This window comes from Rattus norvegicus, chromosome 9 (assembly GCF_021556685.1).
Source record: "Rattus norvegicus strain SHRSP/BbbUtx chromosome 9, alternate assembly SHRSP_T2T, whole genome shotgun sequence".
In the NCBI taxonomy this organism is placed as follows: domain Eukaryota; kingdom Metazoa; phylum Chordata; class Mammalia; order Rodentia; family Muridae; genus Rattus; species Rattus norvegicus.
The window spans coordinates 28,282,039-28,305,852 of record NC_141542.1 but is presented as its reverse complement, the minus strand read 5'-3'; the positions used below and the strand labels follow the sequence as shown (position 1 = coordinate 28,305,852).

The 23,814-nt window shown below is 53.9% G+C and overlaps 1 protein-coding gene across 8 annotated transcripts in view; it reads right to left on the bottom strand.

Annotated features, from left to right (window-relative positions):
* Positions 1 to 23,814, bottom strand: part of Foxp4 (forkhead box P4) — a 56,651-nt gene that overhangs the window by 3,079 nt on the left and 29,758 nt on the right. The window contains exons 3-14 of one of the 8 annotated variants that reach the window (XM_087566586.1): positions 17,842 to 17,937; positions 10,448 to 10,570; positions 9,959 to 10,045; positions 8,415 to 8,562; positions 8,094 to 8,307; positions 7,755 to 7,859; positions 7,001 to 7,088; positions 5,681 to 5,764; positions 5,355 to 5,580; positions 5,196 to 5,272; positions 4,409 to 4,510; positions 1,070 to 1,191 (exon numbers count right to left, since the gene is read on the bottom strand). In XM_087566586.1, coding sequence (XP_087422712.1) covers positions 1,070 to 1,191; positions 4,409 to 4,510; positions 5,196 to 5,272; positions 5,355 to 5,580; positions 5,681 to 5,764; positions 7,001 to 7,088; positions 7,755 to 7,859; positions 8,094 to 8,307; positions 8,415 to 8,562; positions 9,959 to 10,045; positions 10,448 to 10,570; positions 17,842 to 17,937 — 1,472 coding nt within the window. 8 annotated transcript variants of the gene reach the window in all.

Below are 23,814 nucleotides of genomic sequence, written 5' to 3'. Positions count from 1 at the left end.
TCTGGTAAAACAAAACAAAACAGAGAACTTCTGATCCTCCAGCTTCCTTCTCCCGAGGACTGGGATCACGGACACGCACCACCATGCCTGTTTTCTGACGTTTGGCAAGCTGGAGCCTGATCTATGGCTGTATGTTACTCCTTCTACACAAAGTCCCCTTTCCGGAATTCTTGAACTTAGAACAGATGAGTCATGACCCCAGGAGCACCACATACCGAGCAGGCTCCAGAAGCCAGTGGTACCGGGGAAGCCAAGGCTAGGGCCCTCCCCTGCCCCCATAGGGCCTCTCAGAGGTCGCACAGGAGGGGAGGAGCAGTCCAGGCTGGCAATGAGAGAACACTACCAGGCGTGGAGGCTGGAATGTGGGGTGTGGTAAGGCATTTCACCATCTCACCCCTTCCCCTGCTCCTCTGCAGTTGCCCAGCAAGCCTGTCCTTGGGGAGAAGAGACATTGGGTGCTAAAGGTATCTTAGCCTTCTTCAGGTCTCCCCTGAGCCCGGGGCCGGGGGGCAATGTATGTAGGCAAGAAAGCAGCTGCTGGTGTGATAAGGAAAGGTTCTGACCTACTGTGCGCTGAAACAGAGCATCTGAGGCCTGGTGTGAGGCCTGGTGTGAGGCCTGGTCATGGACCTGGCTGTGCCACCAACCTGCTTTCCCACTGGCTTCCCGCCAGCCCCCGGCCCCTCCACTCAACTCTTCCACAGTGAAATAAAGATGTGGGGTCCAGGATTCTCATTCTATGGCAGGAAGAGTTTGGAACGGCAGCTGTCACCCCAGCTCACACCCCAGCTATAGCCATGAGTACTGTGGGCGGATCCCTCTGGTACCCTGTCCCCCGTGACTCCTTCTCTCAGTCAGAAGTGAGAACGGAGGATGGCAGTGCCCATCTCATCTCGGGGTTGTCAGTTACATCCATGTGGCCTGCCAAGCACGCGGGTCTCCTCTACCCTTGACACACTCATTCTCTTCTGGGGGGGGGGCATTTGGAATCCAGGGTGTCCCCAAGAAGCAGGAGCTGAGCCGGTTTAGGCCAGGCTGGGGGCCGCTCACCCAGCTAGGGCCCACATACCCTGTCATCTTTGGCGGTCTCCGTTTCTGATATTCCCGCTCATCCACAGTCCACACGGCCCCCTTGACATTCTCCACGCGGACGAAACACTTGTGCAGGCTGAGGTTGTGGCGCACGGCATTCTGGGGAGGCAGTGAATGGGATTCACCTCCGTTCCAGTGAACACACATGGAGAATCCTCCCGTGGTCCCACATGTCATGTCCCAGGAACAACAACCACGTTCCAGGCACAGGGATAGTTGAGAGGTAAAGTTCTCGGATAGGGTGAGGTGGTACATGCTTTAATCTGAGCACTCAGGAGACAGAGGCCAGCCTGGTCTATATAGGGGATTCAGGCCAGCCTGGACTACATAGAGGCCCCGTCTCAAGAAAATGCTATTATCAACAAAATTAAATTGTTCCTTTCTCCATTCTCACTGACCAAATGCACTGGCAGAAATCATTCTTGACTTCTGATTTTAAGATTGCAAAGTGACCCTGGTGGCTAGGAGAGGTTGGGACACTGTACTTCAGGCAAACAAGGAGCATTTCAGCTAACTCACAGACCTCACTACCCTTACCGAACCCCTAGGAGTCCGAGGGCCGAGGCTATGGGCTGTGACTCTGGACAGACAGCTTCCTGGGAGCACAGGTATGAGTGGAGCCTAATACATACACCTGGAAACTAAGTTCTGACTTGAAAAAGACAGCCTAAACGCACAACGGTGAGACAACAAGACATCTTGTCACTACCTCCTCCTGGAAAGCGAACTTCAGAAATTGAGGTCACCTGGTTGGTAGGACACATGGGCGGGGCTGCTGGGCCCATTTCCCTCTGGAAGCCTGGGTGAGGGCTCTGATCCACCCATCACCCGTCCCCAGGTCCCTTGGTCCCACCTCCATATCTCCGCTCTCAGTTTTTCTGTCTCTCGCCAGCAGCCCCAGCCCTGTCCCCATTACCTGTCCCCCCCACCAGTCTCCTCCAATTCGCCTATGCCCGTCTCCTCTTTACATTTCTAAACGGGGAAGAAAGCGGGCAGGGCGGGCAGTGGGTGCCCCTGGAGATCCCCTCTCCCTCTCTCCCATCCAACTCTTGCCTCTTGCAACTGGCCCGATTTCATTACCAATTTTAATTTGCCTCTAATTAAATCCTGTGTATTTTTCCGACTCGCTTGCTAATCCACGAGGGAGGCGGGCGGCTGGAGTGGAATCTCACGGAGCGATAATTACAAAGAGCCTAATCACGCCGGGGCTCCTGCCTCGGAATAAATTTGCCCGCATTACGGGGCTCCGATCCTCCACCTTGCAAATGAGAATGACCCCAATTTCCGAGGGTGGCCTCGCCGGGGCTTTTTTCCCTCGTTTCGAAGCCTGATTCGTGACGAGAGACTAATTCGTTACGCTGAAACATTAACGGCAATTTAAGGGGTCTGGCGAGGGCTGCGTAAACAAAAGGATGGGCCCACAACACAGGCCCTAGGAGGGGACGGACATGGGAGGGCTGCTGAGGACCGTCGACTTGGCAGATGGTAGCTCTGTCCCTAAGAAATGGCAGCTGGCTTGGCACACGCCCACTCCCGAGCCTGGATGCTCTAGGTCTAATGCAGCCGGCATAGCCTATGGAAGGCGACCAGAAGGGGTGGGGGTGGGGATCAAGAAACCCAAATGATGTAGAGAGAGGTGACCTGGAGAAGGTGCAGAAGCAGGGCAGAGGCAGAGGGAAGAAACCACAGGCTACATTTTCCCCAGTAGCATAAATGAAGTTGGCTGGCTGAAAAGAACTCTCAGTCGGTGTGGATCTCAAGCCAACATACTAACCTGACAGGGCAGTGTGGCACCCCTGGGTGGTGCAGGTAGCAACAAGCTACACTGTATCAGAATCAGATTAGGGTTGTGTGTGCGGGATGAACCAGAGACCAAGAGGAGGCTGTCGGCACGGCCACTGAGAAACTATAAAAACCACCTGAACCAGCGCTATCTACACTATTGAATAACTTTAGGTGATGGGGTTGTATCTTCTGTAAAGTCTGCCATCTGACTTGGCCTAGACGTTGGACCAGGTGGCTCCTAAAACATGATGCTGCCTCAAAAAGAGGGCAGGGCCATGGTTGCCAGGAAGTGACATCACTCATAGCCAATCAGAGTGGCTGCCCCAGCTACACAGTCTCTCTAAGCTTTGGGAGCTTGGCATAGAAAAGAAAGATGGCGCGATCGGCCCTTCTAGTGGTCCTTTGTACATTACCACGGTAGAAAAGGCTGGGCAACTGCAGATCCCACCCAGTGGTCGGGCGGTGCCGGAGGACACAGTTAAGAGAGACCCATCACGTTGCAGGAGGTGATCTGTTTGTAGTTTTTTCACTAGCCAGCAGGGGGACTCAAGAGCCAGGGATACAATTAGGTTTCTGAGAGAGCTGCCCTCTCCTGTATCTAGACTTCCTGAAAGGGCCAATACTCCACCCCCACCTCCTCCTCCTTACTCCAACGCCCCCTCCAACTCCACCTTACTTTAGATACCACCTTCCCATCCCGCTGCACAGTGTAAGACACACACGCGGTGTGCGCGCACACCCTATCTCAACCACAGAACGGTTTGGCGTCCCAGCCCTTGGCCCATTTTCCTAGGGCCCTGCATTCCTCCGGTCTCCTAGGAAAATGCTTATGGCTGAAAGTGTTACATGACTAATTGAATAGAAACAGTTATCTCCCTGCCACTGGTGTAGCTGGATGGTGTGTGTATCGATACATTTGTGTCCCTGGGTATGGTCTATGAGCCTCAGTCTACCCATGTATTGTGGCCAGCATACACCTTCAGCCTCCTCCTGGACTTAATTAGTTATGGAATTTAGACCCATAAATTTACCCCAGGACCTGCCACTAACCTGACTGTCAACCCTCCCGAGGCCCTGTCTCAGGGGGCTGGATTCTTCGTACCATACAAGAGAGAAGTAATTCCTCCCACTAAAGCAACATCAGAAGGCCGGCCAAGGTCATTAAAAGGAAGGCACTGTACATGCCTAGCACACAAAGGGCTGGTTTCCATGCCCAGCAACTGCCTAACTGGGTGTGGTGATGCTCACTTGAAATCTTGGCACTCAGGGACGTAGAGGCAGGGTGATCATTTGAACCCAGGGTTTTAAGACCAGCTGAGACAATACACCAAGCCCTTGATTGACAAAAAGGGAGTTAGGAACACTGGCATTCCTGAGAGGATCGGGGTGAGGGCTGTTTGTGCCCTCCCCCCGGGGGGGGGCTATTTCTGCAGAAGTGTTGAGGGGACAGAGTGTTAGGTAGCCTTGGTCTCAGTAGGATGTGGCAGTGTAGAGAAGAAAGTCAGGATGAGGGAGATAGGGCAGGCCTTACCTTCCAGGTGGCCGTGTTTCTTCGAAAATAGGCGAACATCCTGGTGAACCAGTTATATATCTCATTTAGGGTCAGCTGCCTATCTGGAGTCTCCAAAATGGCCTGCAGGCAAGGAAAGGGCAAAGAGACCCTCAGCCTGGATCTGGAGGCCTCACGGCCCTGTGTTTCCACCCTTCTAGGTAGCCCCCGACTCACTCATAAGGACAGGAACCAATGGCAGTGTATGTGAACCAGATGGGTAGAGTCTTTTGAGGGCAAGTTGGGAGTGAATGAGCTAAGAGAGCTGAGGGTATTGGGAGCCCGGCGTCCAGTGGCTGCACATGTGCACAAGGGACCTGGGGGTGTTCTTTGGGTTGGGGGTGAGGGGAGAAACAGGGCTCCATGAGCCCTACCCTGAGGAAGCACGTAAGCACCAGTTTTGAGGGGGTTGGGAATTTCCTTTATTTGGGCAAAGTGTGCCCCGAGAGTGTGAGAGAATGGACACCTGTAGGAAGTACCACAGAATAGCCACGTGTGTAAGAGTATGTCCGTGCGTTTATGAATAGCGAGTGTGAGCATCAGATCACGAGGACTGTGGACAGGAGCGAAGGAACAGAAGAAGGGGGCATATGTAGAATCGAGCGTCACACTGTGGATATGGTCAGTACGACTGGATGGGAAAATACCCAGTGAGCTCAGGCAGCCTAAGCCACAGCCTGCGGGAGGAAGAGACGGCCCCAGGAGGAAGGGACCTTACGGGTCAGGTATCGGGAGGCCTGCGTGCAGCTAACTTGCCTTCCATGCTTACCTGGCGGATAAGGGAGGCATAGGTGAAGGGGGGCCTGACGTCTGCGTTCTTGTAGAACTCATGATTCTGGGCCAGCTCTGGGGGAGACAGGCAGAAGGTGAGGCAGCCAGATGGGGAACCCACATGGGGGGAGGCACATCCCTCCCATAGCAGCCTCACCTGAGGAGATGGGGGAGCAGAATTTGTCGTTGCTTCTCCTGCGGGCAGGGCCCCCACCGTGCAAAGAGGCAGAGCCCAGGCCAGGGGGACGCAGGGGTGTGACAGGGGCAGCGGCTGAAGTTGGGGGGTGCACGAGGCCATCTGGGAATGGGTCTGCGGAGACGGTCACCTTGGAGAATGAGGAGGAGCCAGGGACTGGGTTCAGCTGTGAGCAACGGGGTAGGTGCTGAGAAAAGCACCAAAAGTGGCTGCTCCCTGAGGGCCAGGGCTGCGCTGTGGAAGGGCTTGGGGGGGGGGTTGCAGGGAAGTGGGGGCAGGGTACTCACTGGCTGGCTGAAGGGCTTGGGCTCGGAAGGTCGCATATGCAGATGTGCCATCATGGCCTGCAGCCTCTCACTCTCCTTGGCCAGCTGTGAAAAGGCATAGGCAAGGAGGGGCACAGTGAGGGTGGCAATGGGTCCCTACAGGCTACCTGTCACTGGCCCGGGAGGACCCCTTGGAAAGTCCCAAAACACACACACACACACACACACACACACACACACACACACACACGCACACACACACACATGCACACAAATGGACACACACCCCTACTGCCCTTTCCTTACCACTCTCTCACACAGATACACACACCCCTCCCCCATCTCTCTGTCACACATACACACACCTCCCTCTCCCCACCCCACCTCTCTCTCACACACACCACACATACACACACGCATACTTGCTCACGCACACGCACATACCTACCTTCCTTCTCCCATCTCTCTCTCTCTCTCTCACACACACACACACACACACCCCTCCCCTCTCTCTCCTCTCTGTCACAAGCACATGCACACACACACACACACACAGAGAGGCTCACACACACACCTACCTCCCTTTCCCTACCTCTTTCCTTTCTCACACACAGACCCACACCCCTCCCCTCCCCCCAGAGGCATCTGTTTCCTCTATGCCTCACTTCTGAAAACTTGCTAAAGGCCTTGGCCACTCTTTGCCCCTCTGGACTCTCATCTCCTCAGGACCAGGATGTGAAGCTCTCCCTTCTCCACAGGTGTCCTAGGCTCACAGCACCTGACACACTTCTCTCAGTCAGCAATGTTTCCCTTCTCCCCACAGAAGGCAGAATCCAAGGCTGAACAGCACCCAGTGCCTGCTGGCTCACTACTGAGGACGAATGTGGGAACGGATAAACGATTCACTTCCTCCATTCAGAAACTCGATGCATCTCTTAGAACTACCCTCTCTCCACCTTGGGAGGAGTCAGAGAGGGTTAAACATAGATGGCTGACTCAGTGACTTTCTTAAGAACTCCATGCTGATACTGGAGCAAGGGTTCTAATCCCAGTCCCTCCACTCCCTGACTGGCTACTTGAAAGTTATTTGGGCTCCCAAGGCCTGTGTTATATGGGGATGACACTATCCTGCAGGCAGACTACTCTGAGGATGCCTCGAGCTACCTAGATGGCTGCAGAAGCAAACCACACAGCGGGCCTGTACATTAGCCATTCACATTAGAAGCAGCTCCCTGCATGTGGGGCCCCAGCCTCGCTCACCCTCACCGCTCAGCCATCCTCACCGGTGGCTCTGACCCAGGGGCCCTCCCGGCACCCTCCCTGCACACCCTTGTGCCACACCTGGATCTCCAGCTGTTGGACCACCTGCATCTGCACGCGGCACTGGGCCGTGCTCCGGTCATCCAAAGCATGCTCTGTGTTGAGGTGTCTTAGAGAGGAGGAGGGCAGGGAAGAGAATGAGCTCTGGGTTTTCCTACTTTACCTCTCTAACCCGTCCTCCAACCCCCCCAGTCTGTCAGCCAGCCCTTAGCCAGAGAAGCAGACAGAAGAAGAGATACAAAGAAGAGAAGGGTGGAACAAAGAGGGGGGTGCGGCCGTGGAGGAAGCTTTCTCCTCAGCCTCCTTTGATGTCTTAGCTAAAACCAGGCTACAGAGAGATCTAATTGCAAATGAACTAATTAAGTAAACCTCTGACGGAGCGTGAAAACAATTTGTTTGACCCTGATGCTGCAAGGGTCCGGGAGACAGCGGAGTTAATCAGTCAGTGACAGAGCTTGGCACTGTGGTGGCAGCTGGCCGCCTGCTGCCAGCCGCCTGTCTGCCTCCCACCCTGCCTGTCCTCGGCTGGCCGTCTTAGGCCATCACTCTTCAGGATGTGGAGAGATAGACTTCCTCCTCTGACACCCCTGATCTGGAGTGGGAGAGAGCTGGGGGAGAAGCTGCCAGCAGGAATATGGGGGAGGGGGAGAGCAGGGGAAGAGCTAGGCTACCCCACCGCTCTGCTTGGCTCAGCTCTGCTCCGACATTAGGACCCCTGACAAGAGCAGGCTGGGCAGAGAGGGTTCCTGCAGGGAGAAGGCTGGGTGACACCTACTTGATAAACTGGCCCAGGTCTTCACACAGGGTCTCACAGCCGGGCCACTTGCATTCTCCATGTCCATAAAGAGGGTGGGAACTGGGGGTCTCCTCATGGGAGGAGCTGGTAGAGGAGGGAAAGGGTAGTGGTCAGAGCCGCGGAGGCAGCCCTGGGCCCAGCTTTTGTTTCTACTACTGGTTTAGCATTCTGTACACCCTGGGAGAAAAGGCAGACTCCTGGGTCCCCGAGCTCCAGCCCCTCGCCCCCTCTGGGTCCGCACCACAGTGCCACCCTCGGGGTTCCAAGTGCAACCCAGAGCAGAGCCTTGCCACGTGCTACCCCCAAGGCCATCCATACCTGTCTCTCCGAGATGTGAGCACAGTGGGTTGTCCGTTGGGTAAGGGGTGGTGGGAGAGGGGCGGGGAGACCTTGGGAGGGCTGGCGAACGAGGTAGCAGTAGCAGCTGGGCTGGCGAGGTCCAGCCCCTCCTGCCTGCCGCCATCCTCAGCAGGCTGCCCCGGGGCACCCTCGCCTTTCCACAGCTGGGGCAGGTCTGTCGGGCACACGGCTGCTGCGGGAGATAGAGGCTGGCTGGCTGGGAGCACAACGTAGGGCCTGGGCCCTATTCAGGGCTTAGTGAAGGCTGTGGGGTTGGGGGCGGGGTTGGGCATTGCTCACCTTGCGGGAGGGCCTGGAGGGGCCCTGAGGCTTGGCTAGGCTGCAGGCTGACCAGCCCCTGCCTCTGTAGGTTGAGCAAGTGCTGTTGCTGCAACTGTTGCATCTGCAGGAGCTGCTGCTGGAAGGCCAGCTGTTTGTTCCCCAGAGCCTGGGAGGGAGCCCGAGGGGGTGGGCAGAGAGGGGTGCCGTTGGCCTCAGCCGTGCCATCTGGCCCCCACGCTGCGGCCACCCCCTCCCAGGGCCTGTCAGCCCCTGGAGCTGTCGTGGTAGCGTCTGCAGCAGCAGCTTCTCTGCTCCCGGCCCAGCTTCCATAGGGCTGCATGCCTTCTCGCAGTAAACACACGCATGCACGCACGCACGCACAGGCGCAAACACACACAGCCAGACCCAGACACGCAGCACGACGCCCTCCCTCCTCCCTCCTCCTCCTTGGCGGCAGCTTCTGCTATGCATGCCGCAGCTGTGTGCTGGGGAGGGTGGGTGGTGGTGGTGATGGTGATGGTGGGGGGTCTCTCTCTCATCACAGTGTTCGATGGATGAGCCTGGCAGATCTGGGGACCACTCCCACCTAGAGGAGACCCTTCCCACTTGCTCAGGGCCCCCTTCTTCGGAGTGGGGGAGACTTCACACCCCCATCCCGTCCTAGTTTAGATACAGTGCTAAAGGAGTGGACGGGACATGACCAGCCTCAGCTGAGTCCTGGAACAGTGATGTCACTGTTGCCCAGGCACAAGCTCCTGCAATATATGTGTCCCCCCCCCCCCTATTCAGTTCTTCATACAGGCACTGACAAGTCAGGCTGTCAGCAAGTTTCCTGAGCCCAGAGAGCCAAGCATGTCCTGGATATTTGGGAGGCAAGCATCTCTCTGCCTGCCTGCCCTGGAGGGTGGGCTGGTATATATTTGGGGTGGCAATTCATTGAGGCAAAAGGATAAACAGCTTAGAGAATCAAAACCAGATCTGTGGCAGTTGAAAGCACGCCGGAAGGGCTGAGGGGGCGGGGAATACCTGGCTACCATCTGGGCAAGAGCAGCTTTCTGGGAGGGGGCAACTGGGAAGCGGGGCTACAGGAGGTGGAGCAGAAGGCAGGGCTCAGGAGTTACAAGGATGAACTGGTGAGGGCCGCACAAGGCATTATGGGACAGAGGCTAGGGCAGCCTGAGGTATAGGAGGTGTACTGCTGCGAGTCCTCAGGATGGGACAGCTGACTCTCCAAGGGACGTTAACAGGGACACGACATGACAGGAATCCACTGCATCTAAGCCAAGCCCATCAGACACATCTGATGGCCTGCACACACCCTCACACACACGTGCAGAGACAATACGGTTTGAGGCGAGGAGAGAAAAGAGGGTTGGGGATACGTGGAGACGTGAGTATTCACCCCTAACTTCTTTCTAGAACCCTTTCCTTACAACTCTATTTTCCTTCTGTTTTCTACCATTCCTGCAAGGCTAGAGAAGGCTGGGCTTAGGTGCTGGGACTGCAGCCCTCAGGCGACATCACAGACGGAGCCCCCCCCCCCCCCCCCCGCAGTAACTCACCTCTTTGGGCTGCTGTTTCCCAGCCTGCTGCTGGCTGAGGAGCTGCAAGTGGAGCTGTTCCTGCTGCTTCTTGTAATATTCCTGCAGCTGGGGGAGCAAGAGAGGGTGGCTCCAGGAGCTGCTAGAAGTAAACCAGCCTTGCCTTGCAGCCAAGACAGGGGAGTGAACAGAGCCAGGCAGGGAGAGAGACCTAATCTCACATCACAGAGTGTGCGTGTTGGGGACCTTGGGGACCGACAGGGAGGTTGGTGTTCCAGGACTTTAGCCTGCTCCCCCAGAGTTCTAAAGTGAGGTCAGCGCATGAGAAAGAAGGGTGGAAAATACTGGGGGGGGTGCCCAGGAGCCCCGGAGGAATGTAGATCCATCTGGTGTGGGCAGTCTCTCTGGTTTCTGCCACAGCCTAGGTCCTCAGTGCAGCTCAGGGAGGGAGTGGCGGGGGGTGGGGTGGGCATGGGAGTGTGGGGGTGCCTGCCCTGGGGCTAGACTCACCTGTTGGAGCATGAGAGCCTGTTGCTGCTGCAGCAAGGCCTGCAGCTGAGGTGGCGACAGGATCTGCTGCATCTGCTGGGGGGTAAGCATCTGCTGGGACATCATGGCCACAGACACAGGCACCTGTGGGATTCACCCCATGAGTCAGAGGCAGGACCCAGGTCCCCACCTACAGCACGGCAGAGTAGCACAAGTGCACCTGCCTGGCTTCATAGTCTGGTTCTGCCACCTATGGGGCTGTGTCTCTTTTGACTTTTTGTTTTCCATGTTATTTAATATTACTATTATAGTTGTTGTCGTCATCGTTTTTTTTTTTGTTTTCTGTTTTTTTTTTTTTTTTTTTTTTTTAAGGGAGCGATGAGATAGGGTGTTGTCATATGTCCCAGGTTGGCCTTGAAGTCCTATCTTCCTATTTCCCAAGTGCTGGGATCACAGGTCTATGCCTCTACCCTTCATTTGTTCTATTTGAAGACATTCTCATTCTGTAGCCCAGGCTGGTCTCGAACTCCTCTTGTCTCAGCCTTCCAAGTGCTGCGACTACAGAATGAGCCACACATTCGGCAGGGCGGAGCTTTGGCTCTGGACATATGATTTCCCCTGCTCTCTGATAAAAGGTAACCAGCAGCAGCGGCAACCTCTTCAGGCTTCTAGAGCATTAACAAGAACAGCAGTCAGAGGCTAGCTCGTAGCTGTCGCCTACTTGAATGGCTGTGATTGCGGGATGCCTGGTTCCAGATGTAGGAGATTGGATGGCACTGGGACAGGCCACCGGGCTACCGGGCCACTTCCAGCTCTTATGTCACATGTTTGGGATGACTAGCCAAGGTGAGCCTTCGCAGGAGGGCAGCTGAGGCATGGTCAGAAGCCGTCCTCCTGCTGGACACGGTGATGATTGCCTAACCCCAGCATGCAGGCAGATCTCGTGAGTTAAACGTTGGTCTGGCAGACAGCAAATTCCGGGCTAGCCAGAGCTATACGGCGAGATCCTGTCTTCCCCAGAGCAGCACCCCTGACATAAGCTCACCTGGTGCTCCAGAGCAGAGGCCCAGTGAGCACAAACTCCTGAGGCCATTCTGGTGGATGTGCGTGTGAGAGGAGTGCACAGCATAGTAGGCCAGTAGGCCTAGACCTGCCCTCTCTGGGAAGGTCACTGTCCTCCAACACAGTAGTTGGGCTTCAAGAAATGAACTAACTTGGGATCCCTGAAGCCCAGACAGAGGAGCTGTCTGTCTCCTGATGCAGTTAGCACTCTTTAGGAAGTGCAGGATTCACCTACAGTCAAGTGGCCTCGAGTGAAAACGATGACATCATAGCTTCCCATTGGTCTATCCTCTCTGAGCTCCCTCAGCCACAACAATGGAGTTTAAGCCACCACACAGTCCTATAGTAGCAGCCGGGTGCTCCCATGGAACTGTGTGTATCCTCGCCATGGTGAGCCCGGCACACAGGTGACTAACTTTTTTTTTGGTTCTTTTTTTTTTGGAGCTGGGGACCGAACCCAGGGCCTTGCGCTTCCTAGGCAAGCGCTCTACCACTGAGCTAAATCCCCAACCCCGTGACTAACTTTTTACTCCCATGCCCTAGTACAGGTTCTCAGCTAACTGAAGGGCCTTTCCCAACTGACCAGAAGTTTCTTGGTAGGCCCTAGGATCTAGAGGGAGGGGAGGGGGATAGGTTGTCAGGAAACAAGTCAGCAAGCAAATCTTGCTGGGTGGAGACAGGCTAGGTGTCTAGGGGACCCTTCCCTCAACCCCAGTCTGGCCTGTGAGGGAGAGGAGGAGTTGCCCTCCCTCCCCTCCACGCCCCATCTCAGGCCTTAACTGTCAGCTAACCCTTAAACCAGAGATAAGAAAGCTCTCAAGCAAGAGGAACAAACCCACCACCACTGACCCCCCTCACCATCTCAGTGTCCTTAAGCCTTCTTTTCCCACCCATAACCAGCAGCTGGGCTCTGCTCCTGACCTTTCCCCAATACTCCGAGCCTAGATCTGTATTGAAGTCCCCACAAAGGGTGACAACAATCCGGCAGTTAATCTCAGGCACACACAAGACCTTGCTTAGAGCCTCCAGGGCCCTTTTGGACTTTTGTTTTTAGGTCCCGTTCTTACCCGGAAGTGAACCGGACAGGTCAGATAGCTAAGACAACCCTGGGATTTGAGCTCTTGTCTACAAAGGACAGGCAGGCCTAGAGGATGGCAGACAGGGACTGGGCTAGCCTTACTTAAAGTGGCCATGAGGCTCAGCTCTCAGGATGACTCCCCGCTTTGAAGCTTTAATCCCACGGCTGGGGATGTGACACTGCTGGTAGGACACTTGTCTAGCATGCAAAACGTCTTGGGGTTGACCCCAGCCCTGTAGTCAGGTGTGGTGTGCACACCCATCGCACTAAACGTTAGAAAGCAGAGGCAGGTGAATCATGAGTTCGTGTTATCTTTGACAATAATAATCATAACAACAACAACAACAACTTTGCCAGTCAGTGGGGGTGGCACATACCTTTCATCCCAGCACGCAGGAGGTGGATCTCTGAGTTTGAGGCCAGCCTGGTCTACAAAGCAAGTTCCAGGACAGCCAGGACTACATAGCGGAACACTGACTTGAGAACCCAAAAGTAAATAAGTAAATTACATAAACGAATGAAAAGAAGAAGACAGTCACCACCAGATCAAGGAAGCTAGGCCACCTGACTGAGGAACTTGGGCATGAGAATGTCAACCTCTCAGCTGGGGCTCCCCATGAGAAGAGGAAGGGGAGGATAGCCACAGTATATGCTCAGTGTTGGGGTGCTTTCTGCCTGAGTTCCTGAGCTGCCACCCACCTGCTCTTAGGCACCTAACGGCAGGCCCAGGACCTAGCTTCACTGTCTTGCCTCAGCAGCCCAGCCTTAGAGAGATCCTTTCTGGGTCTCTCTGCATAGCCCTGGCTGTCCTAGAACTGCCTTTGTAAACCAGGCTGGCCTTGAATTTAACTCAGAGGCCTGCCTACCTCTGTCTCCAAGTGCTGGGGCTTATGGGTGTATGCCACCACTGCCTAGTTTATTCTTTTACTTTTAAAACTATAACTTAATAATAATAATAATAATAATAATAATAATAATAATAATAATGTTGTATGTATGTGCGTGAGAGAGAGGGGAGGGAGAGAGACCTCCACAAAGGACAACTTTTGGGAACTGGTTCTCTTCCCACCGTGGATTCTAACTCTGGTAGCAAGGCTTGTGTGGCAGGCACTTTTACCCACTTTTTGAAATCACTAAGCATCATTGTCCCTACCTGGCCCCCTGGGATTTGAACACCTTCCCCTCTCAGCCTCACAAAGGACAAATGAAGATGCTGCTGACTTAAGCAGGTGCCAGGCTGGTGGCTGAGCCCTTTAAGACCATTTCTCCAGGAATACCCAGAGCAACCACTGAGTCCTGCCTAGTACGGAGACCCATAGGGTCCCTCTGGGCACCAAGATGTGAATGACTGACAGACAATGTGGCCTATTCTTCCTTGGGGTTTTCTCACTTGGAGGCAGGGGAATGGAAGAGATGATTGTAAAAGGCATTTCTGGTCCCTGTGCCTCTTGACGGTTGTAGAAACCTCAGTGAGTGGACACCTAGTCAGCCTTCACTCTGTGTTCTGTCTCCAGGGGGCTGTCCCAGTGGGTCTCTGAAGTGAGTGGAGGCCCTCCCTCTCATGGTGTCCCTGCAGACTCACTGGGCTGGGCTGGGTCAGTATGGACACTGGTCAACAGCTGTGAGCCCCTGTCTAGAGACCAGGTTAGGCAGCTAATAGCCTATGGTGCCATGGTGGGAGAATGCTGGCTGAATTTCCAGCCAACTCTGCTCGGGCCCTAGCCCTCGACCCACTTTGAATACAATAAAGACAGTGGTGGCCAGGAGTTGAGTGGAGTGTCTGTGATCCCAGCACATAGAGTCTGAGGCAGGAGGATTACCTCAAGTCTGAGGCCAGCCTGGGCAATATAGTGAATTCCAGGCCAATCAGGACTACAACCATCAGACCTTGTTCCGAAGAACTAAATAAATTGGGGATAGGAAGGAGAGTAGGAATGTAGCTTAGCGGTAGACTTATCAAAACGCCCTCAGAGCTCTGGCTTTAACTCCTTGTATTACACAAACCAAGGGTGGGGGTGCAGGGGTGGGGGGGTGTGCCTATAGTCCTAAGTGGAGAGAGAAGGATCAGAAGTTCAAGGTCCTCTTCCTCTCTATCTACATACAGAACTGGAGGCTAGCCTGGGCTACACAAGACCCTATCTTTTGTTTTTTTTGTTTTTGTTTTTTTTTTTTTTTTTGGTTCTTTTTTTCCCGGAGCTGGGGACCGAACCCAGGGCCTTGCGCTTCCTAGGCAAGCGCTCTACCACTGAGCTAAATCCCCAACCCCCTATCTTTTGTTTTTGTTTTGTTTTAGAGACAGTTTGTCTCTGTGTAGCCCAGGCTTTCCTGCAACATGCTCTGTAGACCAAGCTGGCCTTGAACTCAGATATCCGCCTGCCTCTGCCTCCTGAGTGCTGGGATTGAAAGCGTGCTCTACCCCCTATCTCAAACAAAACAAAAAGCAAAACTCCATAAAACACAAAGAAAAGGCACCCCTTTTGGAACTGTGGAGCGGACAAGCCAATGACCCTGACCCTGGTTATCTCCTCGAAATTCCTGGTGCCCGCTCAACCCCCAGAAATCGATTTCTCCCTGTCTACAGTGATGGATACACCTCAGCCTTAGTGGTGTTTGGAAGCTCACTGATGCTGGCTGCAGGAGGATAGGAAATGAGACAAGGGGACAAGTAGCCCATCCAGGGGCAAGATGAACCCATGGGGCCCCAACAACCTCCCTCTGTGACCCATGTCACTCAAGTCCCACATGGTTTTTGGTAAGGGGCCAGCCTTAGTCTCTCATTTCCCCACTAGTCCAGAGCCCAGTGTTATTTCTAGGTTCCTAGGCCCCGGCCCTATGAGGACCCCCTTAGGGACAGTGAAAATGACATGTGGGTGGGAGACACAGAGAGCAAAGCTGGCTGCAGGATAAACAGGAGTCCGGGGAAGCTCAGCTTCAGCCAGCCCCAAGGACCCCCACGTCCCTGGGACCCAAGGGGCTTCGATGGCACTGGACTTCTCATAAAACTGAGCTCTGAAGCCAGTTCTTTGGGCTCAGCATGCTCTCTGCCCTTGTCTGTCGGGTGCGACGGTTTTAATCGTCAACTCCACACAACCTAGAATCACTTGAGGTGAGAGTCCCGATGAGGGAGGGACCCTCTAGATCATGTTGGCCGGCAGGTCGGAGTGCGGTCAGAGTGCCTGTAAGGGATGGTCTTGATAACCTTAACTGACAGGTGTGTGGAGGGGTGGGACTTAGCCTGTTGCCATCTCTCCCTGCACTTAAGAGGATCGAAGGCAAGCGACCCCGGGCACACACACATTCGCTCTCTCCGCTCTCGGATGTGATGTGGGTAGCCACCGAGTTCCTGCCTTGACTTCCCTGTAATGAATGTTAGCTGGGCTTGTGAGCCTAATAAACCCTCCCTGCCCTAAACTGTTCTCTGTCAGGGTATTTTGTCACAGCAAAGAAATTAGGGCACGGAGTGACTTTGGACTAGTTAGATATGCTCTCAGAGCCTTGGTTTTTTTTTTTCCTCATTTGCGAATGGATTAATAATAGCAGTTGTCCCGTGGGTATGAGGGCCAGCCTTGGATAAGCATTGAAGCTGGCGGGTGTGGGACGGGCAGGGTGGCTCATCTGGTAAATGCTTGAGAAATCCTGGAGTTGGGACTTCAGCACCGACTCCTGGGACCTGCTGGCCAGCCAGGACGCTACTGAGAGACCGTCTCTGAGGAGGTGGTGGGGATGACACTGAGGTTATCCTTCTGGCCTTCACACGCACATGCTCATATGTGCCCACAGATATGCACACGTGTGCACACACATGAAAGAACAAAAGAAGTACCTGGTAACTGCTGAATGCTTGGAGAAGCAGATTCCCGGGAGTAAGAACGTAAAGAAAGAGGCATCTTTCTGCTCTCAGAGCCCAACCCAGCAGCTTTGACAAGGGAAGTGACTTTCAGATCATCTTCCCAGTCCCCAGTTGGAAAGTCCCCCATGCTGGTTCTCCTCGAGAGCCACCCAACCCCTCTGGTACTGCTGGGGTTCACAAGGCAGCTGTGGATGGGGTGTGTGTGTCCGTGTTCCACAGCTCACCCCTCCCTGTTGTACAAGGAGGTCCTAAGTCAGGGCAGCATGGGGAGAGCTGTAGACCCAGAGAACATCTGAGGGGAGACCCTTTATCCTATGAGACCTAGTCTGACAACCCTGGAGATCTGTCCCCATTCCCTCCTTCTGTTGCCCTTCCAGACTTTGTGCCCCCCTCAGCCACACCCCTTTGCCAGCTTCCAACTTAGAGAACCTTAGGAGGGCTTAGATTGCTAGGAGGCCACTGGCGGTCATGGTCGCACAGCTGTCTGGCACCATGAACTTTTTCAAAACCCTTCCCAAACACGAGCTTTAAAAAGAAAACCCAAGCACAGATAACTTGTCTCTGGGAGATGGATCCTCTCCCAGGACCACGCTCAGGCCTGCATCCGGATAGCACCCTGAACCTACCTCACGTCTCTGTTCTCCCAGGTCCTCCAGGTCCCCTACGGCCCCAGAGGGCTCAGGATCAACACTGCACAGTGCCCACCCCATTCCCCCTTACATAAACTTCCTTTCAGAGCCTGTCTTAATCTTCTCTCCTGCCCTCCCCAGCTCTCCCCCCCACAGCAGGGAGGGAGGGTTGGGGGGGGATGCTGGGAGGAAGGCGGTTTGCCAGAGTAGTGACCCACTGGGACCCAGACTGCAATTCTCCCAAGTTCTTTGTGACACAAAAGGTAAACAGAAGGCCAGGCTTCCCCACCCCCTCTTATTCCCCCTCCCCCTCCAGCCAGCCAGATGGGCCGACAGGCTGGGGGGAGGGGGGAAGGGAAAAAAAGGGCAGATTGTGCAAAGGAAAACAGAAGAGACAGAGAGATGTCAAGAGACAGGAAACGGGGAGAGACTGGGAGAGTTGGGGGAGGGGAGACTTAGTGATTCTTCAACTGAGAAACCTGAGCGGGGCCTAGACTCAGTTTAGGGACAGGGTAACACGTGGGGAGGAAGGAGGGCCGCAGTGGGAGGAACCCCAGTGAGTCAGGTCCAGAGAGGTGCAGACAAAGAAGCTGGGCAGACCCAGCCCTGACCGACCAGGTGGAGACAAGAGAGGTGTTAGTGTCTCCACCCCGCCCTGCATGACTGTACGTCTTTCAGGAGCGTGGGGCTTAGAAAGTCTGGCCCTCTGAGTGGTCTTTGACAGCCCCCCACCCTGCCAAGAATACCCCCCCAGCCCTGTACTCCTGCCTAGCATGGGTGGGTCCCCCCTTCTCACCTGCACTGCAGAGGCCGACTGTTTACTGTCATTGTTCCCCGGGGAGTTCAGGCTGGAGGCTTGCTGCAACAGGAACTGCCGGGCCACCTGGAGAGCCTGTAAGACAGGGGCTGAGTCAGTGAGAGGCCCCAGCAATGCCTTCAGAGGTGGCTGGGATCAGGGACGAGTACACGGAAGCAGGGTGGGGGGTGGGGAGGTGGGCTCAGGCAGTGAGGAGGAAGGCAGAAGGTCGTCAGGGAGGATCGCCGGTCCTTATGACCTTGGGGGTAAGGATGGAGGTAGGAGTCACCAAGAACAGGATCACAGGGCAGCCTTCGAGGACTGACCCAGGGCTCGGAGAGTCCATGGGCTTCCAATTGAGACGACAAATGAGAGAGTCAAAGGTCAAAAGGACTCCAGGTTAAAGTGCAGGAGGGTGAGCTCAGGGTAGAACAGGAGCTGCTTTTTGTTGGGCACTCACGTGACTGGGGTTTTACAGATATTTTTCTATCTGTTTAGCAATCTGTTTACCTATTTATTTGTTTATTTATTTATTTAGAGAAAGACTGTAGCTGCTCTGGAACTCACTATGTTTCGGGATCAGGCTGGCCTTGAACTCAGAGACCCACTGCCATCACTCGGGGCTGCAGGCAAGGTCTTGGTGTTTCTTTATGAAGCCGTGAGGTAGCGTGTATCAGCTTCCTCTCCCAGATGAGGCCGCTAAATCCTTAGGAAGTTAAGTAAGTAACTTGTCCCAAGATCAGCTGATCAGTCCGGGAAGTCTGATTTAAGGAGGGGAGAGGGTGGGTGTCCATCAAGGAGCTACGAGGTTGTGGTGGGGGTAGGGGCGGCGAGCGGGTCTAGCAGTGCCGCTAGGGCGCACAGGTGGGGGGAGGGGAGGGGTCCCTGGTCACAAGGAAACTGATCATATTTGAAGGCTGTGTCTAAATGATTAGTCACATGGGTGCCTGGGCTTGGCGGCCACAGCGACAAAGGATAGCTCAGGGGATCACAGGAGTAGGATGTGGAGTGGGGTGCAGCCAGAGATAGGTGGGGAGTGGTAAGTCTGACCTCAGACGAAGGAGACCCAAGGATATGGGTCTGGGCCAGGAATAGGGGCCCAGCCAAGACCTTGTCCCTAAGACTCAGGTGGAGGTGGTGACAGTGGAGACCTGTCCAGTCAGTTCCAGGTTCCTTAAGGCCTGGAAGCTTGACGGAAGCCGTGGATACAGGCCCTGGAGGCAGGGCTCTGGCACCAGGAACACATGGGCTGCAGTCCCAGCTCCGTAGTTCCCTGGCTGTGTGCTGTGTGTGACCTTGGGTAAGTCATCTGTGTCTCAGTGGTTACTTGTCTCTTTATCCCTCTTGCTATCCGTAAAACTGGGACACGACCCACGTCAGGATCACTCAGAGGGATTAAAAGACCAATGCTTGCCTCCACCTTGTTGGCATTCTGGACGTTTTTGTCTTTTCTAATACCCAGGTGGCTGCCTACTTAGCAGCCCCCATCGGCCCACACGGGTTAGCTGAAGGCGTCCAACTTGTGACTGGCTCTCACACTGCCACACACACCTGTTTCTTTCTCACGTGGGTCCCGTTCTTCTACCCCAGAATCTTTTAGGATGAAACCTTTTCCTTTCCCCTGCTCCCTCTTCCCTATGCTCCCCCATTTGATCAAGCCCAGGGCCTCCCACACACCTTTAGGCAAGAGCTCTCCCAGTGAGCCATGCCTCCAGCTCCAGCAGTACCAGGGCCGTGTGTGGTGGACACTCAGAGCTCAGCAAACACCCTCTGAGCACCCAGTGTGTACCCAGTGTAACTATATATATACAATCCACCTGCGTGGCCGTTCGCAGTGTTGACTGGCACGGCTTCCTGGGGTTTCAGTCTAGTTTACCTTAGGACACTATCTAAATACGCACTGGTGTATCTATGGGAACGTGTGCTCCTTGGCAGCCCCGGACCCTGTCCACCCCAGCTCCTCCCCGCCCTAAATGTTCCAGACTTCCAGGCGGAGTCAGAACGCTGCCATCTCCCAACAGGTTTTCTTTAGAGAGCAGAAATCTGACCTTCCTGGGTCAAGAGACTCTAAGAAGCTGGTGAGGAGAGGCGAGGAGGTAGCCTAGGGTCCCTCAGGAAGGCATTCTGGCCTCTGTTGCCTAGTGTTTACTGACCTCCAGGTCTAACCTTACATAATGCTTCTTGTCCTCTAAAGTTGGAGAGAACACGAAAGGCAGCCGGGTCCAGAGACGAGGTTTGTGGGAGTGGGGGTTGACCCCAGAGCTGACCAGCACAGGGGATTCAAAAGAGACACTGGTCAGTGGGAAGGGGACAGACCCTTGATGGGGGGGGGCATCCTCAGAGGGATTTCTGGGGAAATGGTGGGGTGAGGGGGGGGGGGGAAGAGCTTGCCCAGTCTCTGGAGCTTCAGAGTAGCCAGGGGAGTTGAATTCATTCCTTACCCACTCTCTTACTTTGTGGTTCCCTGGAGCATGAAATTACAAGATTTACAGGGTGTGGGGGCCATGACAGAGCCCTACAATCTCACTTTTTGGAGGTGGCAGGCCCTCCGTTCTACCTCACAAGCTTTCTCTCCCTCCCTCCACCCTGCCCTAGGCATCTCCCGCTTGGGTCAGATTCTTCCCACTCTACCTGACAGAACTGTCTGTTCTTGCCTTCCTTCTCTTTCCCACCTTCATTAGCATAAAGTGCCTACTGTGTGCTAGGTCACGATAGGTGGTAGGGGCTCCTGTCCCTACATGGAAGGACCTCATGTGCTGTGAAGCTCTGAGCAGGCCTCCCAGGGAGTCCTGGAGGATGGACCAGCTCATCAAGGGGACAAGGAGGAGAAGGAGGTGTTTCTCTGGTGTGACAGCACACAGGAAATGACATGTGGCAGGAGCAGGGGGGGCTGGAAATAACTCCCACAGCAGGCAGAAAGCTGACTGTGCTGGGGAGGCAAGAGAAAAGACTGCAGAAGGAACCAGGAGCACCAGAAGCTGGGCATCCTGTCTCCAGGGACCTCAGTCACCCACCCACTCACTCACTCATTCATTCATTCATTCATTCATTCACTACTCACCCTTTTCTTCCCACCACATCGGGAAGCCGATAGTGGACAAAGTAAGGTCCTTTCTCATGCTTGCCTAGAGGCAGCCTTGACCCAGCTGGAACCTAAGACCACCTAAAGAATATGCTGCAGGTGTCAAGTGATGCGTGTGGGCAGATTCCAGGGCTGTGATCTAGACTCCCTTCCTTGGATGGCCATGGCACGTCACGCATTGCTAGTGGGCAATGACTGCTGTTCTGGGCTCTATTTAAAGCCATGGGCTTTGCCGTCCACGCATCTGGGCTCCGGCTGAGGGGCAGTGCTCTGGAGCCTGGGGCATCCCCCAACCCTGGGCTCTTTCTGTACAATCCTTGTCTAACGGATCAGGCAAGTCTAAGACACCAAGGTTTCATCTGAGTTTCATTTATCTTTCAGTGTAGACCATCAAGTGTCAAGGTCTTTTCTGGCCCTGCCACTGAGGGTTACCTGAACCACTGGACCCATAGTCTCTGAGATATGGAAGCGACAGGCACTGACCTCACAGCCAGGCTCACCTATTTTAATGATGCTGACCAGACTGGAGCCACCCATTTTGTGTGTTTGTGTATGTGCATGTATGTATGTGTGCTTATATGTGTATGCATATGTGTGCACTTGTGCATGTAAATGTTTGTGCACCTGTGCATGTGTGTGCATGTGTATGCACCTGTGCATGTGTGTGTGCATGTGTGCACCTGTGCATGTAAATGGGTGTGCACCTGTGCTTGTAAGTGTGTGTGCATCTGTGCATATGTGTGCATGTGTGTACCTATGCATGTAAGTTTGTGTGCATGTAAGTGTGTGTGAGCGCGTGTGTGCATGCACGTGTATGTACATAAGGATCAGAGGATAACTTTGTAGAGTCAGTTTTCCCCTTTCAAATTTACATGGATTCTAGGGTCTGAACTCGGGTCAGGTTTACACAGCAAGCCCTTTACTGACTAAGTCACCTCACTGGATCAGAAGCCACTTAGGAGCACAGATGTTGTCAACTGCAGCGGTGAGCTCGCAGTTCACAGTTCACAGCTCACAGAAGTCATTATCCCTGCACACAAAGTCCGTGTGGGTCTAGACTAAGTGTGGAAGGCTGGCACAGGCTGATTGTAGTTCAAGCCTCGAAGTCTCCAACATCTGGAGAATGTCAGGGTAGCTCAGAGGCCCACAGTGCTAGAGCCAAAGTACTTCTGTGGACACTGAAAAAACTCAGCAGGAGCCCTCCCTGAACTCAGCTAGGCCAGGCAGGTGTAACTATGTTCACTTTAGGGACAAAGGGATGGCTCAGTGGTTAAGAGCACCGGCTGCCTTTCCAGAGGTCCTCAGTTCAATTCCAAGCAAGTACATGGTGGCTCACAACCATCTGTAATGGGATCCGATGCCCTCTTCTGGGTGTGTGTGAAGACAGATCACTCATATACAAACAAACAAACAAACAAACAAACAAACAAAAAACAAACAAATCTTTGTTCACTTTAAAGACAAGGAAACAGCCCATAGTAACAGGGCCTCAGGAGTAGCACAAGGCTGTAAGCAAAACTGTGAGGTCCAAGCTTCTAGCACTCTGAACAGGCAGGGTGGGTGAAGCAGGCTGAGGTGGGGAAGGAGACCAGGGCTATCCCAGAGTTTCTTCAGCATGGCCCCTGAGAAGGAAAGCTAGTCAGATGCCCAACATGTGACAAGCCACTAGGGAAATCTTTTGGGGTTTGTTTCTGGGTTTGTTTTTTTTTTTGTTTTTGTTTTTTGGTTTTTGGTTTTTTTTTTTTTTTTTTTTTTGAGACAGGGTCTCACTATGCAGTCTTGGCTGCCCTGGAGCTCATTGTGTAGACCAGGCTAGCCTCAAACTCAGAGACCTGGCTGCTTCTGACTCCTGAGTGCTGGAGTTAAAGGCCTGTGTCATCAGGGAAATCTTGAGGGGGAAAGAAGGTTGATGGGACTGAAAATTAGGAACAACCCTGCCCCCCAGCCCTCTTGTTCTCTTCCCAGTCTTCGAACTGAAAAGCAAGCGTGGGTTGGGGAGGCAGCTTACTGTATATACTGTATACCATATATACTGTATACCATGCAGCTTACCGTATATACTGTATACCACTTACACCTAAAGTAGCAGACTGACTGGCGTGCACAAAGCTCTAGTCATGAAACAGGATGAAACCTGTTCATCTCCTGTATGACATAAAACCAGTCTAGGTGGCAAGTGCCCGTAACCTCAGCTCTGGAAGTAGATGCACAGGATTAAAAGTTCAGGACCGGGGCTGGGGATTTGGCTCAGTGGTAGAGCGCTTACCTAGGAAGCGCAAGGCCCTGGGTTCGGTCCCCAGCTCCGAAAAAAAGAACCAAAAAAAAAAAAAAAGTTCAGGACCACGACAATGGCGGTGCACATGTCTAATCCCAGCACTTGGGAGACAGAGGCAGGTGGATCTCCAAGTTCAGAGGCTAGCATGGTCTACAGAGGGAATTCCAGGATAGCCAAAACCAAAACCAAAGAAGAGGTAGAAGGAGAAGGAGGGTGAGCAGGAGGAGGAAGAAGAGGAGGAGGAGGAGGAGGGTGAGCAGGAGGAGGAAGAAGAGGAAGAGGAGGAGGAGGAAGAGGAGGAAGAGGAGGAAGAGGAGGAGGAAGAAGAGGAAAAGTAAGTTCAGGGCCATCCTTAAATACATAGTGAGTTTGAGGCTAGCCTGAGCTACGTGAAACCTAATCTCAAAACAAAACAAAACGGGGTTGGGGATTTAGCTCAGTGGTAGAGCGATTGCTTAGGAAGCGCAAGGCCCTGGGTTCGGTCTCCAGCTCCGAAAAAAAGAACCAAAAAAAAAAAAAAAAAAACAAAACAAAACAAAAACCCAACACACACTATGCCATGTTTGTGGGACAAGGCCTCCTCTAGGTCAGCACACAGACCCTGGCAAAAGGGAGG